At 41.2% G+C, this 12,634-nt stretch overlaps 1 protein-coding gene across 4 annotated transcripts in view; it reads right to left on the bottom strand.

The window, feature by feature from the left end:
- The window catches only part of HYDIN (HYDIN axonemal central pair apparatus protein), a 291,357-nt gene that overhangs the window by 143,236 nt on the left and 135,487 nt on the right, over positions 1-12,634 (bottom strand). For all 4 annotated transcript variants that reach the window (XR_004900055.1, XM_036012178.1, XM_036012180.1 and 1 more), the window contains exon 19: positions 159-397. Coding sequence is in view for 3 of the 4 variants with exons in the window: in XM_036012178.1 (XP_035868071.1) it covers positions 159-397 (239 nt within the window). In the remaining variant the exon portion in view is untranslated. The remainder of the gene's footprint in view (positions 1-158; positions 398-12,634) is intronic.

Genomic DNA, 12,634 nt, shown 5'->3' with positions numbered 1-12,634 from the left:
GGCTGATGCATCCATCTGGAGGGGGAAATGGAGAGAGGACAGGGAAAGGACTAAGGAGTTCAGTGCTATTTACTTAAAAGTAATTTTCTGAAGTAGAGCTGATGCTCAGCTTATATAACATACATATCTATGAAAATTCACCCATAATATTTCCCTACCTAAAATATGCTCCCAAATTGATTTCTGGAGCGAAGGGCTTATCTGAAACAATGGTGGAACCAATTCCCGAAGCCTGGACTGGAATCCGATAGGTGTTGCTATTTTTAATTTCCAAAATGACCGTGTCTTTGAATGTCACTATGTCATTCAGGTTGGCGGTCAGTGTCAGCTGAACCTCATTTTCTGGCGGAACGACACCTTCGTTGGGTTCGACTGTCCAAAGGGAATTTCTGTGTGCCTGCAATACAAGACTACAAGTTAGCAGTGAAGATATTCTTGGCTTTTTCTTCTGCACATGTCAAAGCCCTTTATACTTCAAATGGCTGGCACTGCGGAGCTCAGTATCAGAGACAAGCATCATTTTTTTCAAACCAAAGTGGCGGGGTATTTGTTGGCTTCCTTTTTTCAAAAAGCAATCTGATTCTGGAGAGTACAATTCTACTTTTGAATGCTCTGTGAAGATGCTTTACATCTCTTTCTCTAGATGACAGTCCAGTTCTCTAACAAGCTGCTACTAATTATCTGCTTTAATCACCAAATTCTGAGATACCAGCAGAAGGTATAACATCCTTTCTGAAATTTGGAATTTTCCAAAGACAGGTTTTTCAAGTGCAAAGTTTCTACAGTGTTATTAGTGAGTATAAACAGCTTTTGCTAAACACAATATATTACTGTGTTTATTCTATTATTCCATAATAGTAAAGAGAATTTCATCTGCTAAAATTCCAAACTTATTCTGAAATATATGATAGGAGGTGAAAATTATAGAGGTGAAATCGACTCCCATGAATCCGTTCCCTTTAACTGATTAGATCCTCTCAGCTCACCCCCTCTGCTCCTTAAGAAATTTGGCCAAACAATACCTCACCTGCTGTGCTTGTCACCTTCTAAACTGAAAACCTTCCCCAGGACTCCTGATCCCCTTTACCCAGCTTTATTTTCCCTGCAGCACTTACCATCTTCCTACTCGTGCACAATTGACTTACTGATCATGCTTGCCTGTGCCCTTGCTCTGGAATATAAACTCTCCACAGAAGGGGTTTTTGCCATTTTTGTTCTTGCTGGTGTTGTTGAATGATACAGCCCTAGCACCTATGCCTGTCACCCAGTAGGTGCTTAATAAACATTTGGCACATGAAAGAATGTATCTGCTTTTTGATCAAACCCTCTGATGTTAGAGAACTTATTTCTCCTGTAAGGTAACTTATCCCAGGGAACTCAAACTCTTGATAGCTCTTCTTAAATTAAGTAGAAATATGCTGAGTTTTTGTTTTTATTTTTTGTTGGTTTTTTTTTTTGGACCTTCCATATGCTGGTATTTGGTCTACTCCCTTGGAGCTAAAAAGAATAAATTGAATCTCTCCCTCTTTTGATTAATAGTCCTTCACATCCTGTATCCCAGCTTTAGAAGAAACCTCATATGGCACAATCAAGCTCCAAGGTAAATTGAAAATTTGGTTGAGGTGTTCAGTCATAAACAATGACTCAGGCTATAAGAAAATGACTCATGCTATAAGCATCTCATTTAATCTAAAAATAGAAATTCTGCTTCTTCGTTGGTGATCTATTTTCTCAGGCTGCTTTTATGATTTTCTCCTTATCTTTGATTATAGTGCAGGGTCACCATAATATGCCTAGTTATGGGTTTATTTAGACAACCTACTTGGAATTTGCTACCCTTCTAAAATCTGTGGTTTGCTATCTTTTATTTCTGGAAAATTCTCAGCCATTATAAACGTTCTTCCTGCCTCATTCTCCTTCTCCTTTCCTTGTGTTACTCCAATTATACATGTGCATGACTTTCCTAATGTATCCTCTCTGTCTTAGCCTCGAGTGCTCATTTTCCAATCTTTTGCTCTCTGTGCTTTCTTTTGGATGACTTCTTCTCAGCTGTCTTCTAGTTCACTAATTCTTTCTTCAGCTGGGTGTAATTCACTGTTAAATACACCTATCGAGTCCCTAATTTTGTTGTTTGTATTTATTTCTGAAAGCAGGCCTTATTATTTATCTTTCTTTATATATATTTTTCAGGCTATTCAGATCTTTTGAAGCTCTGATGATGATATTTGATTTATTAGCTACTCCTAGTCATGTGAAAACTTGATAAGCAAATTGTTTTTGAAACTTTTCAACTAAATATAGTAAATACATATTCAATGGCTCGAGGTCCCGATGTTGTAGGAGACACAAAAATGCCCAAAGACGATTCCTGGCCTCCGAGGAGCTGACGGTAATGACATGCAGGACTCCAACAGGTAAACAACAGAAACGTGAGTCAGAAACGCAAGGCAGGGGTGAAAGTGCTTCAGGGAAACCTAAAACCCAGGATGCTTTTCCAGAACAGACAATGTTGAAACGCTTTTATTACACGACAAACATACCAGGCGCAGTTTATTTTCCCTCCTGTTGTGACACTGGGCTTAATTATCAGGTAGGATGATTCTTAATTGTATTATGTATTGATTTTAAAACATTCAAATTTACTCTATTCTAATTTCATATAGAAGCAATGATCTCAAAATCAACAAAAAGTACATCCTTATTTTGATTACTATGCCATCTCAATCAATTTTGATGGTGTTGTTTTATTTTGGGAAAGAAACTACTCAGAATTACATATATGGATTCATATTTACAGAAAATATTTAGTGATTACCAACAATGCACTTGGGAAAAGGCTGAAAAAAGAAGAGATGTGTGATCATTCTGAACCTTCCAGGACAATAACTGAGAGGCAAAGCTAAACCCTCCCGTTCATGGGGGCAGAGTGTGATTGTCCCCTCATGAATCCTCCTTGGCTTCTCACACTCATCCAGAGGGAACCCTCTAAAGAAAAGCACGCAGGGGAAAACAATGTATTTAAAAGCAAATGTAAAATATACTTTGTGTGCTGGATTTAAGAGGACATCCCAGTCCAAAACTTTCCTTTCTTCCTTTAATTTCTATGGTGTACTTCTCCTAGCAAAAGGAAAAAGAAAGAAATGTAAAATACATACAGCTCTATGGGTGCATAGGGACAATGTAAGGCTATGAGTCGAAAACTTCTCGACAAGTGCAGGGTGGGTTTGGAAGAGTGCCGCACTGATGATCACTGTAAGTAAGAAGAATGTACACTGTAATTTTTAGGCAAGAGTTAGGAATGTTAGCCGGGCGGAAGCTTCTAGGGCGGCAGTGTCTTGGAACGCCACTAAAATCCAGGTCTGGCCCCATTATAGATTCAGAAACTGGATTTGGTTCTGAATGGTCACTCTCTCAGGAATGTGTTCACAGCTATTTAATAAAGAGAATCTAACATTTAAAACCAAATGCCAATTTCCCAACTAACAGTTGAGGACAGACCAGAATGCTAGTTACATTTCATCCTGGTTTGCAAGTCTATATGGAAATAAATAAACTACATTTAAAAATTTAAAGAAGTTAAATAAAGCGAAGGAGAACAGTTCTCAACATGATAAATTGTTTATAAGAAGGATGTAGGTGAAATTTTATTTTAATTTTGGTATTAACAGAAAAGATAAGATTTAATTCTATGTCAAAAGTCCTATTATTACTCCTGATCTCTTAAGAGACATCTTTAGAGACATAGACATTAAACAAATATTAATTACTATATAGATAAACTAGGGCTGAGATGGGATATTCATACGATAATTGTCTTTTTCAAAAATATTTGTGGAAAATATGCTGATTTTTGCACAATTCAAACTGTTTTTCATAAATTTTCTCTCTAACCTTCTACTTATAGTAAATTAGCCCTAGTAAAGTACTAAAATACTAAGGAAACAGTAAGCAAAGCCTGTCTTTCCAGAATGTTATCCTGCATTTAAATTTTATCTTAAAATATTATTAACAAAAAAGATAATAATCCTCATAAATTTCATTTTCAGGATTATAGATTATTATTGGCAAGGGAAACTACAAGGATTGAATGTCACTATATTCTGCTCGTATTTAAGTTCAAGAAATAATCTCTAATGTGTATTCTTAATTTATCCACACCCCAATTTTTTTAATAGTCTGTCTTCATCCATTCGCAGCGATGTAGGCCTTTCCTACCACGCACTTCACAACTCTCGCAACTTCTGCCCGGGACCCAGCCCAAGGCCACTTCCACATTTTTAGGCGTTACAGCAGCACCCCACTCTCAGTACCAGTTTCTGCATTAGTCTGGGCTGTGAAAACAAAATGCCATCGACTGAATGGTTTATAAACAACAGAAACTCACTTTCTGTTCCTGAGGCTGGCAGTCTAAGATCAGGGGGCCAGCACCATCGAGTCCTGGTGAGAGCCCTCCTCTGGGTGGAGGACTGCCAACTCCCCTTGTACTCTTACTCGGGGAAGAGCAGAGCAGAGCAGAGCAGAGGAGGAAAGCTCTCTTAGGAAGACTCTCAAAATCACATTCACAAGGGCTCCCCCCTCATGACCTCATCTAACCCTAATCACCTCCCTAGGGCCTTCCCACCTAATGCCATTGTGGGGTAGGGTTTTAACATATGAAGTTTGGGGAACACAATCATTTCATCTATAACATTCACATTCAGCCCCCTAAATTCATGTTCTTCTCACATGCAAAATACAATCTTCAATTCAGAAGAGGAATATAGCCAGCACTCAACCATTCGGGGACCTTGACCTCGACTTCCAGCCTCGGGAACTGTGGGAAATAACTTACCGTTGTTTATGAGCCACCCAGTCTGTGGTGCTTTGTTAGAGCTGCCTGCACTAAGGCATGATCCCAAAGTGAAAACCTTAAAATCTTCTGACATATTAATTATAGAAAACCACACAAAAATGAGTCCTAAAATAGCTGTAAATGCGAATTAAATTTCCTGCAGATATTTTAAGATGAATCAATGTAGCTTTATTTCATCAGCATTTTTCTTAGATAGGATTTTTGGACTTACATTATTTTCAGTCTGACCTACACAATAAAGCAGTACATGGAAATAGATTTCTCATGCTTAAGTAACCTGCCCACCTCCTTACTTAGAACTACTCGTCTTTCTTACTTTCAGTTTTTAGATTCTAGGCTGCTATTTTAGATAAAGTAATACTGCTGTAACAACAAAAAGAACAACAAAAACCTGATACTCATGGCTTAATACAACAAAAACTTATTTCTGGTTCACATGAATTCCAAGTGCTGGCAGGCATGAGAATGGGTTTCGGTTCCATTCAGTCATTCAAGGACCCCAGCTCAACACCTCCCGACATGTTCCACTCGTGGTTTCTAAGCCACTCTAGACATTGACACTCAGTTGGCCAACAAGAAAAGGAAGAAAATGGGGGATCACATGCTAAGATTTTATGCACCAAGCCTGCAAGTGGTACGCGACACTTCTTCCCACGACCACAGTCCGGAATTCAGCATGCAGACACACCTCGCTGCAACGGAATCTGGGAAACGTCTGCTCTGGGTCCAAGGGTAAAGGGAGGTGGGCATGGTGAACTGCTAGCTGCTCTGCCAAAGCTGCCTGGCTGGGTCCGTCGACTGCCATACCCTCAGGTCCTCCCGAACGCCTCTGGGTCTCAGGTCTCAAAAGGTGAAGGGTTCACTCCAACAGAACACAGAAGTGGGAGCACAACTTGGTATTTCAGCTCCTGTGGGAACTTTAGGGCTGAAGTTCATATGCATCTGCTGTTAGAACAAATAAAGGGGCAGCTAGAAGAGAAAATAAGAATGTTCTAGGCAAGATGACCTCACACTGTTGGCCCTTTTCCGAAATTTGTGGCCTCAGACACTCTATATAGTTTTGCTCCTTATGAGACTCAGCTTACAGTTAAAACATAAATCAATGCCATTTTTGTCTTTTTATCAAAAAGCAAATAAATGCCTTTCAGAGGAGGGTACTGTCAATGTCATCTTTCCCATTCTAACTATTTATCTTCTTTCCTCTAGACAGGGGCACAGGTCAGTCCTCTGTTACGAGGACAGGGTGTCACCTGCCTAAGTGCTATTTCAAGCCAAGGGGCACTTGTTTCCGAAAGATGCATATGCCATTTCTGTTCTGATTCCTGCTGACGCAGACTGGCTGCTCCCAAAAGAAGACCTGAAGTTGGTCTCTGGGGCTGAATTGGCGAGTCTTCTTTTTGATGAAGTTTATTAATCACTGTTTGGCATAAAACCAGGCAGCAAAGTGCATCACAGAATCCAAGAACAAGGCACATTAAAATGCCAGCTGCTAACATCCTGGATTATCCTTACCAAAAGTCAGGCTCCAAATCTTCCTGACATCCTGTGTCTCTTTGGTATTTGACTTTTAGGGATGTCCTTTGTTTTCAGGCAGGATTTGGTCTGTGTGACATTTTCTGTTATCAGATGGCAAATTTGACTAACCAAGGAATGGATGAATGATAATCATCATAGCTGTGGAGGACATTCAGCAGCCTTTTCAAAACCACGATACAGCAAGACAACAGCTGGTGGAAAACGGGTAGGAAGGAGGGCTCTGAAGGAAAAGAGGTATGCGGTTGAGCCCCAGATCTGCCGCTTTCTAGCTATTGAACATGGGGCATGTCACTGAGCATGCCCAGCCTCAGTTTCCTCTTCTATAGCTCTTGACACTGACCGCACCTTTTGCATGGAGTTGTGGTGATGGCTGAATGAGGCAATGCATGTAAAACTCACAATAATGTCTGGCATACAGTTAAGTCCTCATAAAAATGACATCTATTGTCATCACTTTCCCAAAAGCAGAAATACCCCACATGACACATGATTATGGACTCAGTAGTGTTTACTAAAAAAATAGATTACAAAATGCTAAGGAAGCATTTAACATACAATACTCTTGCCAGAAGAGAAGCACCTGACAGGGTTTATGGTCGGTAGAATTGTAAGATGGCCCACAAGATCTCCATCTCCCGGTGTACAATTATCTTCTCCCAGTTATTTAGTCAAATGCTAATCTAGCTGTGGCTGGAAAGAGAGTTCTGTTCTTCTTTTTTAGGTGCACAGCATAGTGGTTAGACATCTATATAATTCACGAAGTGGTCCCCCTGGTAAGTCTAGTACCCCCCTGCCACCAGACATAGATATTATAACATATTGACTATATTTCCTATGTTGCTGTATTTTGCATCCCCGTGACTATTTCATAACTACCAATTTGTACTTCCTAATCCCTCTGCCTTTTTCATCTAGTCCTTCAACTCCCCTCCCATCTGGCAACCATCAGTTTGCTTTTTTTGCAGATGTAGTTAAAGCCCTAAACCAGCCGACTTTAAGGGGAGGAGACCATCCTGGTGAGCCCGACTTGATCAGGCAAGCCCTTGGGAGAGTCTGGGCTCCTCCCTGTGAAGAGGTCCCCAGGGTGGGGGGCTTGCATGGATGAGGCCAAATGGGAGGAACTGGGGGTGGCTCCACAGCAGCAGGACAGCGAGCAGGAGAGTGGGGTTCTCCATCATTCAGCTGCAGGAAAACAAACTCTGTCAACACCCTGATGTGGGTCCGGAAGAGGACCTTTCTCCAGTCCAGCCTCATCTAAGGAATGCAGCACAGCCAACACCTTGATTTCGGCCTTTTGAGATTCCTAAGGAGAGGACCCAGCCAAGTCATGCCTGGACTTCTGGCCCATGAAAACAGATGAATTTGTGTGGTTTCGAGCCACTAAGCTTGTGGTAGTTTGTTACTCAGCAGCAGAAAGCTGATACAGGTGGAAAAGGTGGAGGGATTGAGAAGTACAGACAGGGGGTGCAATAGCCACAGTCAATACTGCAATAACTACGTAAGGTGGCAGTTGGGTACTGGAGATACCAGGGGGGAAACTCTGTAAAGTATATGATTGTCTAACTACTATCCAGTACACCTGAAACTAATATAAAAATGCTGAATATAAACTGTAATTGAAAAGAATATTTTAAAGAAAGCTAATATAGGGTTTCATACGTTTGTCCCAAAGATGCTAAAAATGAGTTTTCCTAAGTCTTCCACCAAAACTTCAGTAACAGCTTCCCGTGTGTGTGTGTGTGTGTGTGTGTGTGTGTGAGAGAGAGAGAGAGAGAGAGAGAACTGGGGTGAGGGAGCCACAGTCATTAGAGCAGCCCATAAACAACACGAACAGAAGGTTTGTGTGTGTGTGTGTGAAAGCAGGAGAAATTGTGATCTTCCGCAATCCAGAATTTCATGCCTGCTGGCAATGTGTTTTAAGCCCTCTCCCTGACGTTTCACAGATCTAGAGATAACATTTGCTTTTTATTTGACGATAGGGCAGCAGCACGCTTCTTAGGCAGCACCCAGCTCCCAAGGTAGAATAGTCAGAGCTTTTATAAGCCTCCTTAGCAGTATTTAATATTTGCCATGAAAGATGGAAGTGAAGGCTATTGTTTGCACATGTCATTTCTGCAATAAATGAGAGTGGGAGCAGGCAGGCAGACCTCCTGTTCTGGGGTGTTAATGACTATGAAGCTTGAAGGAAAGAGCAATCTGCACCTCTCTTCAAAATGACTTGTTTACCAGTTGAAATCTGTAAGAATTTCCTTCCATGGAATGAGAGGACACAGTCACAACAGGAACCAATGTGTGGAGTGAGGGATTTCTTTAGGGTTGTACTCTTATCTCAGCAGATAACCCATTCTTTGTGGAACAAGGACAATAAACAGTCACTGAGACCTTTCCTTTTGGCTTCTAAATGGCACCTCTACTCACGGCTTCTGCTGTGAAGTGAGTCACTTTGCTGCTTAAAACAATGAACTGAGAGTTAGGAGATGAAATACAAAAGAACGGTGCTGGAGCTTTACAGCCATGCGGAGAGGGTCGTAATGAAAGAGTGGGTTTTAGAGTCGGTCACATGACCAGTGGTCAACTGTGGACTCTTCCATTTGTAGTCCAGCAACCTCAGACAAATTTGAGAATTTAGATTTCAGTTTCCTCATCTGTCAAATGTGCTACTTGAAGATGAAATAAAATGGGTGGCGAGCATCTAGCACTGTCTCTCCCACAAGCAAATAATCAATAAGTGGTGATTATTGTCATCTTTCAAATCTTTACATCCGGTTCTCCTTCCTGCTTGCGCTCTCCCCAATCTACCCTGTTGTCAGGATTCTCTTCCCGAGACCTGGTCCTGCTCCTGTTCTGCTGAAGACACCTGAAGGCTCTCCAGTGTCTGAACCAGTGCTGCTGAATCTTCTACTCCCTCTGGGGCAGCTATGGAACCCCCTCGATAGAGAATGAGCACATATGACCCTCCCCAAACACATACTCCGAACTTTACATACAATTCCCAGGGTTCGTGGGCCCCAAATATGGCAGATATTTGTCTGTTTGAATCACGACAGCCCACAAAACAAGACTGCTATGCCAGACAGGAGCCTCTGGTCTGGAGGATCTATCCCAAATTCTTCCTAAGTGGGACCCAGTGCTCCTTTCCAAGCTCACTGGTTAGGCACTGTCAGTTTCCAACACGCACCCTTGGCGCCAGCCACACCAGGTCATTCATCCTTCCCGTGCGCTGTACACCAGCACTGCATTTAGCTCTGCTGCTCCCTGGAAATGTGCATCCCATTTCCCCGTCCTCTTCCTCCTTGTCCTTCAAGTCTCCACTCAAATGTTCCTACTTATGTACATTTCAAATTTCATAAAAGAATTAATCACACTGCCCTCTGTGCTTATATATAACATAGCACACTTTAATACTGTATTGTTCGTGTGTTCATTCCTTTTTTGAGACTGTAAACTCTTTGAAGAAAGAGGCCACCTTATTTGTTTTTATGTCTCTCATTCCAGTCACTAAGTACAGTTAGCACTGTTAGTACCAGGCAGGGGGAAGATGCTCAAAAAGTATTTATTTTTTTTTTGTCAATAAAAATACAAAAAATGTTCAGCATCACCAGAAAGCCAAAGAAACACAAACTTAACCAACAATATAACATTTTTTCATCTGCCAGATTTGGCAAAAATAAAATGTTGGCAAGGGTGACAGTCTTCAGCTCTGCTAGGGGCAGGATGTAAAGCTGTACAAATGTTTTGGGTGATAATTTCCTAAGATGTATCAAGACTTTTAGTTATGTTCATGCCACTTGATGCAGTGACTAAATTTTTAGAAATTTAGTCCAAGGACACGGGGATGTGAGCAGGAGCACTGTTTACGGCAGAGAGAAACTGGACATGCTCCACGGGTAGGAAATTTGTTAAATCAACTGTGGTGGAGCCAAGTGATGTGATAAAGTCAGTCACTGAAAGGGATCTGCACAGAAATATTCCTTAATAATTCATGTCAGAGTGACGACAGGATATTGGTGAGTAAGAACAGCTGTTAATAGAATAGTATTACCCAGTGGAAGAGGGCAAGAGTACACAGATAAAACACATGGGGAAACACATGGGGAAGTTTCGAAAGGTGTGCACCAAAAACTCAATAGTGGTTCCCTGCAGAGTGGTGCCAGGAGTGATTTTTTCCCCTTAGCTTCCTTTTGGTTTATAAAGACAGTGTTATTTGTGTAACAAGACACACTATATTTATTGAATAAATAACTCATCCTGAAAGGATATGATCCCTCTTTCTCTTTAGAGTCCATTTAATTTTAACTCTATCTGCTCTCTTGCTTCAGCATAATTCCTGGTTTGTGTCCTAGAAGCTTTTCCTTTAAAAATAAATAACACATACACAGTGTAAAACCCGAATGGTTTTAAGGGTGGAGTCTTTCTTTCTCTCGCGCCTCCTCAAGGCCACTAGATACCAACTCCAGAAGCCACCACTGTTAGTGGTTTTCTGCATATCTTTCCAGAGACACTGTACAACTTAAAAGAAAAAGCATATTTGCATATATACTTGTTCTTACATAAACGGTAGCATATTTATATATACTGTCCTGTAGCATGGTTTAAATATTCTTATGAAATGTATACATACACACAATTTACAGGGTCTGATGGTTCTAGAAAAAGCATATTGCGAAAAACTCTCCTGCCCTTCCACATTATTCCTACCCTTGCCCATTAACAGAGGGAACCACCGTCAATTTAGTGTTTTCTTTCGGTGTTCGCCTCCGTATTCCTGGTAAAATGCTGCCACTCCCTAAGTCTTCGGTTTGAGCTCTATGTGCCTCTATGGGAGACAGTGGTAGCTTTTTTCTCTCCCTCTCTCCATACTTCTTTCTCTCTTTAACTTTCTTCCCCTCCTCCTCCCAATATAGTTACATTTTATTTTCTGATGAGATAAACCTTTGCATGTATACCATTATGAGCATGCAAATACCATTCACGGCTGAACTCTCCATTTCCTTTCTTGTGTAACTTCCATTTCCCTAGGAATTATTGTTTTTGTTTTTCATTTTTAATGCATCTCTCATGGATTCAATCTCAAACCCTCAAACAGGTAAATCTCCTCTCAGTGCTTTCCACAACATGAGATTCTCTAGCAGTTGATTCCGTCTTGTGGAAACAACCCTCTCCTGGAGCCATCTACTGCACCTCCTATCTGGATGGGCTACGCTCTGGGCCTGGGATTGGGCCAGCATCCTGGGGATGCAGCATTAATGCTACTTAGTGCATCTCTTCCTGTCTTTGTTCATTATAGAAAAGTGTTGTATCTCATCTTGTACCAGCTTATCCATAAACATGACTGTCTACTGTCAGTGCATAAATAGGCAGAATAGACTCTTTAGCTGATGATGACAATGACAGCCATCCCTTACGAGAGACATGAGTTGATATCTTCATCAATGTGGCCTGCTCTCACACAACACCGTGGACTGGGTGGTTCACAAACAACAGAAATTCATTTTTCACAGTTCTGGAGGGTGGAAGTCTGGGTTCGGAGTGTCAGCATGCTCAGGTTTTGAGAGAACCTGGCTGGTCGCACACAGCCAGGTTCTCTCACTGCGGCTTCACCGGGCAGGGGAGCCCTCTGGGGCGTCTTCTGTGAGGACCCTCATCCCACTCGTGAGGACTCCCCCCTCCTGACCCAATTACCTCCCAAGGCCTCACTTCCTTCCACTATCACACTGGGCATTAGGTTTCATTATATGAATTTGGGGGGGACACAAATATTTAGTCTGTAACAGTTGGGTTCACGATGATGCTAGTAATGGAGAAGTTAGACATTTTTATGGCAAAGGGAAGAGGGGATTTGAAAAAAGAACACATTTGATCCATATAAAAGAGCTTTACCTTAATCTCCCTTTGTGGTGACAAGTATTAACTGTATGCCTGAATAATAATTAATTAGAAAAAAAACAATTTGCCAAAGCTAATTAAAAGCTAGAACAAGCAGAATAAAGATGAAAAGGCTTGCAAAGCATGCAGGAAGCCAATATATTTTTCTTTTATTTTCTGGATAGCTCATTAGTGACAAGGTACCAAACCTCCTCCTTACATTTTGGCTTTAGCTTATACTCAGACTAATCACATTCAATCAGCAGAGCTGTCACTCTAAATTCCGGGCAGGTGCTGACCAATCACATTATCTAACACTCAATCACCTGCTTTCCTTCTCAGTGTAGTTTATAATCGATACGACCTGCTGCAATCTGTCTT

The sequence above is a fragment of the Phyllostomus discolor genome, chromosome 12 (genome assembly GCF_004126475.2).
Source record: "Phyllostomus discolor isolate MPI-MPIP mPhyDis1 chromosome 12, mPhyDis1.pri.v3, whole genome shotgun sequence".
NCBI lineage: Eukaryota > Metazoa > Chordata > Mammalia > Chiroptera > Phyllostomidae > Phyllostomus > Phyllostomus discolor.
This window is presented reverse-complemented; position numbering and strand designations above follow the sequence as displayed.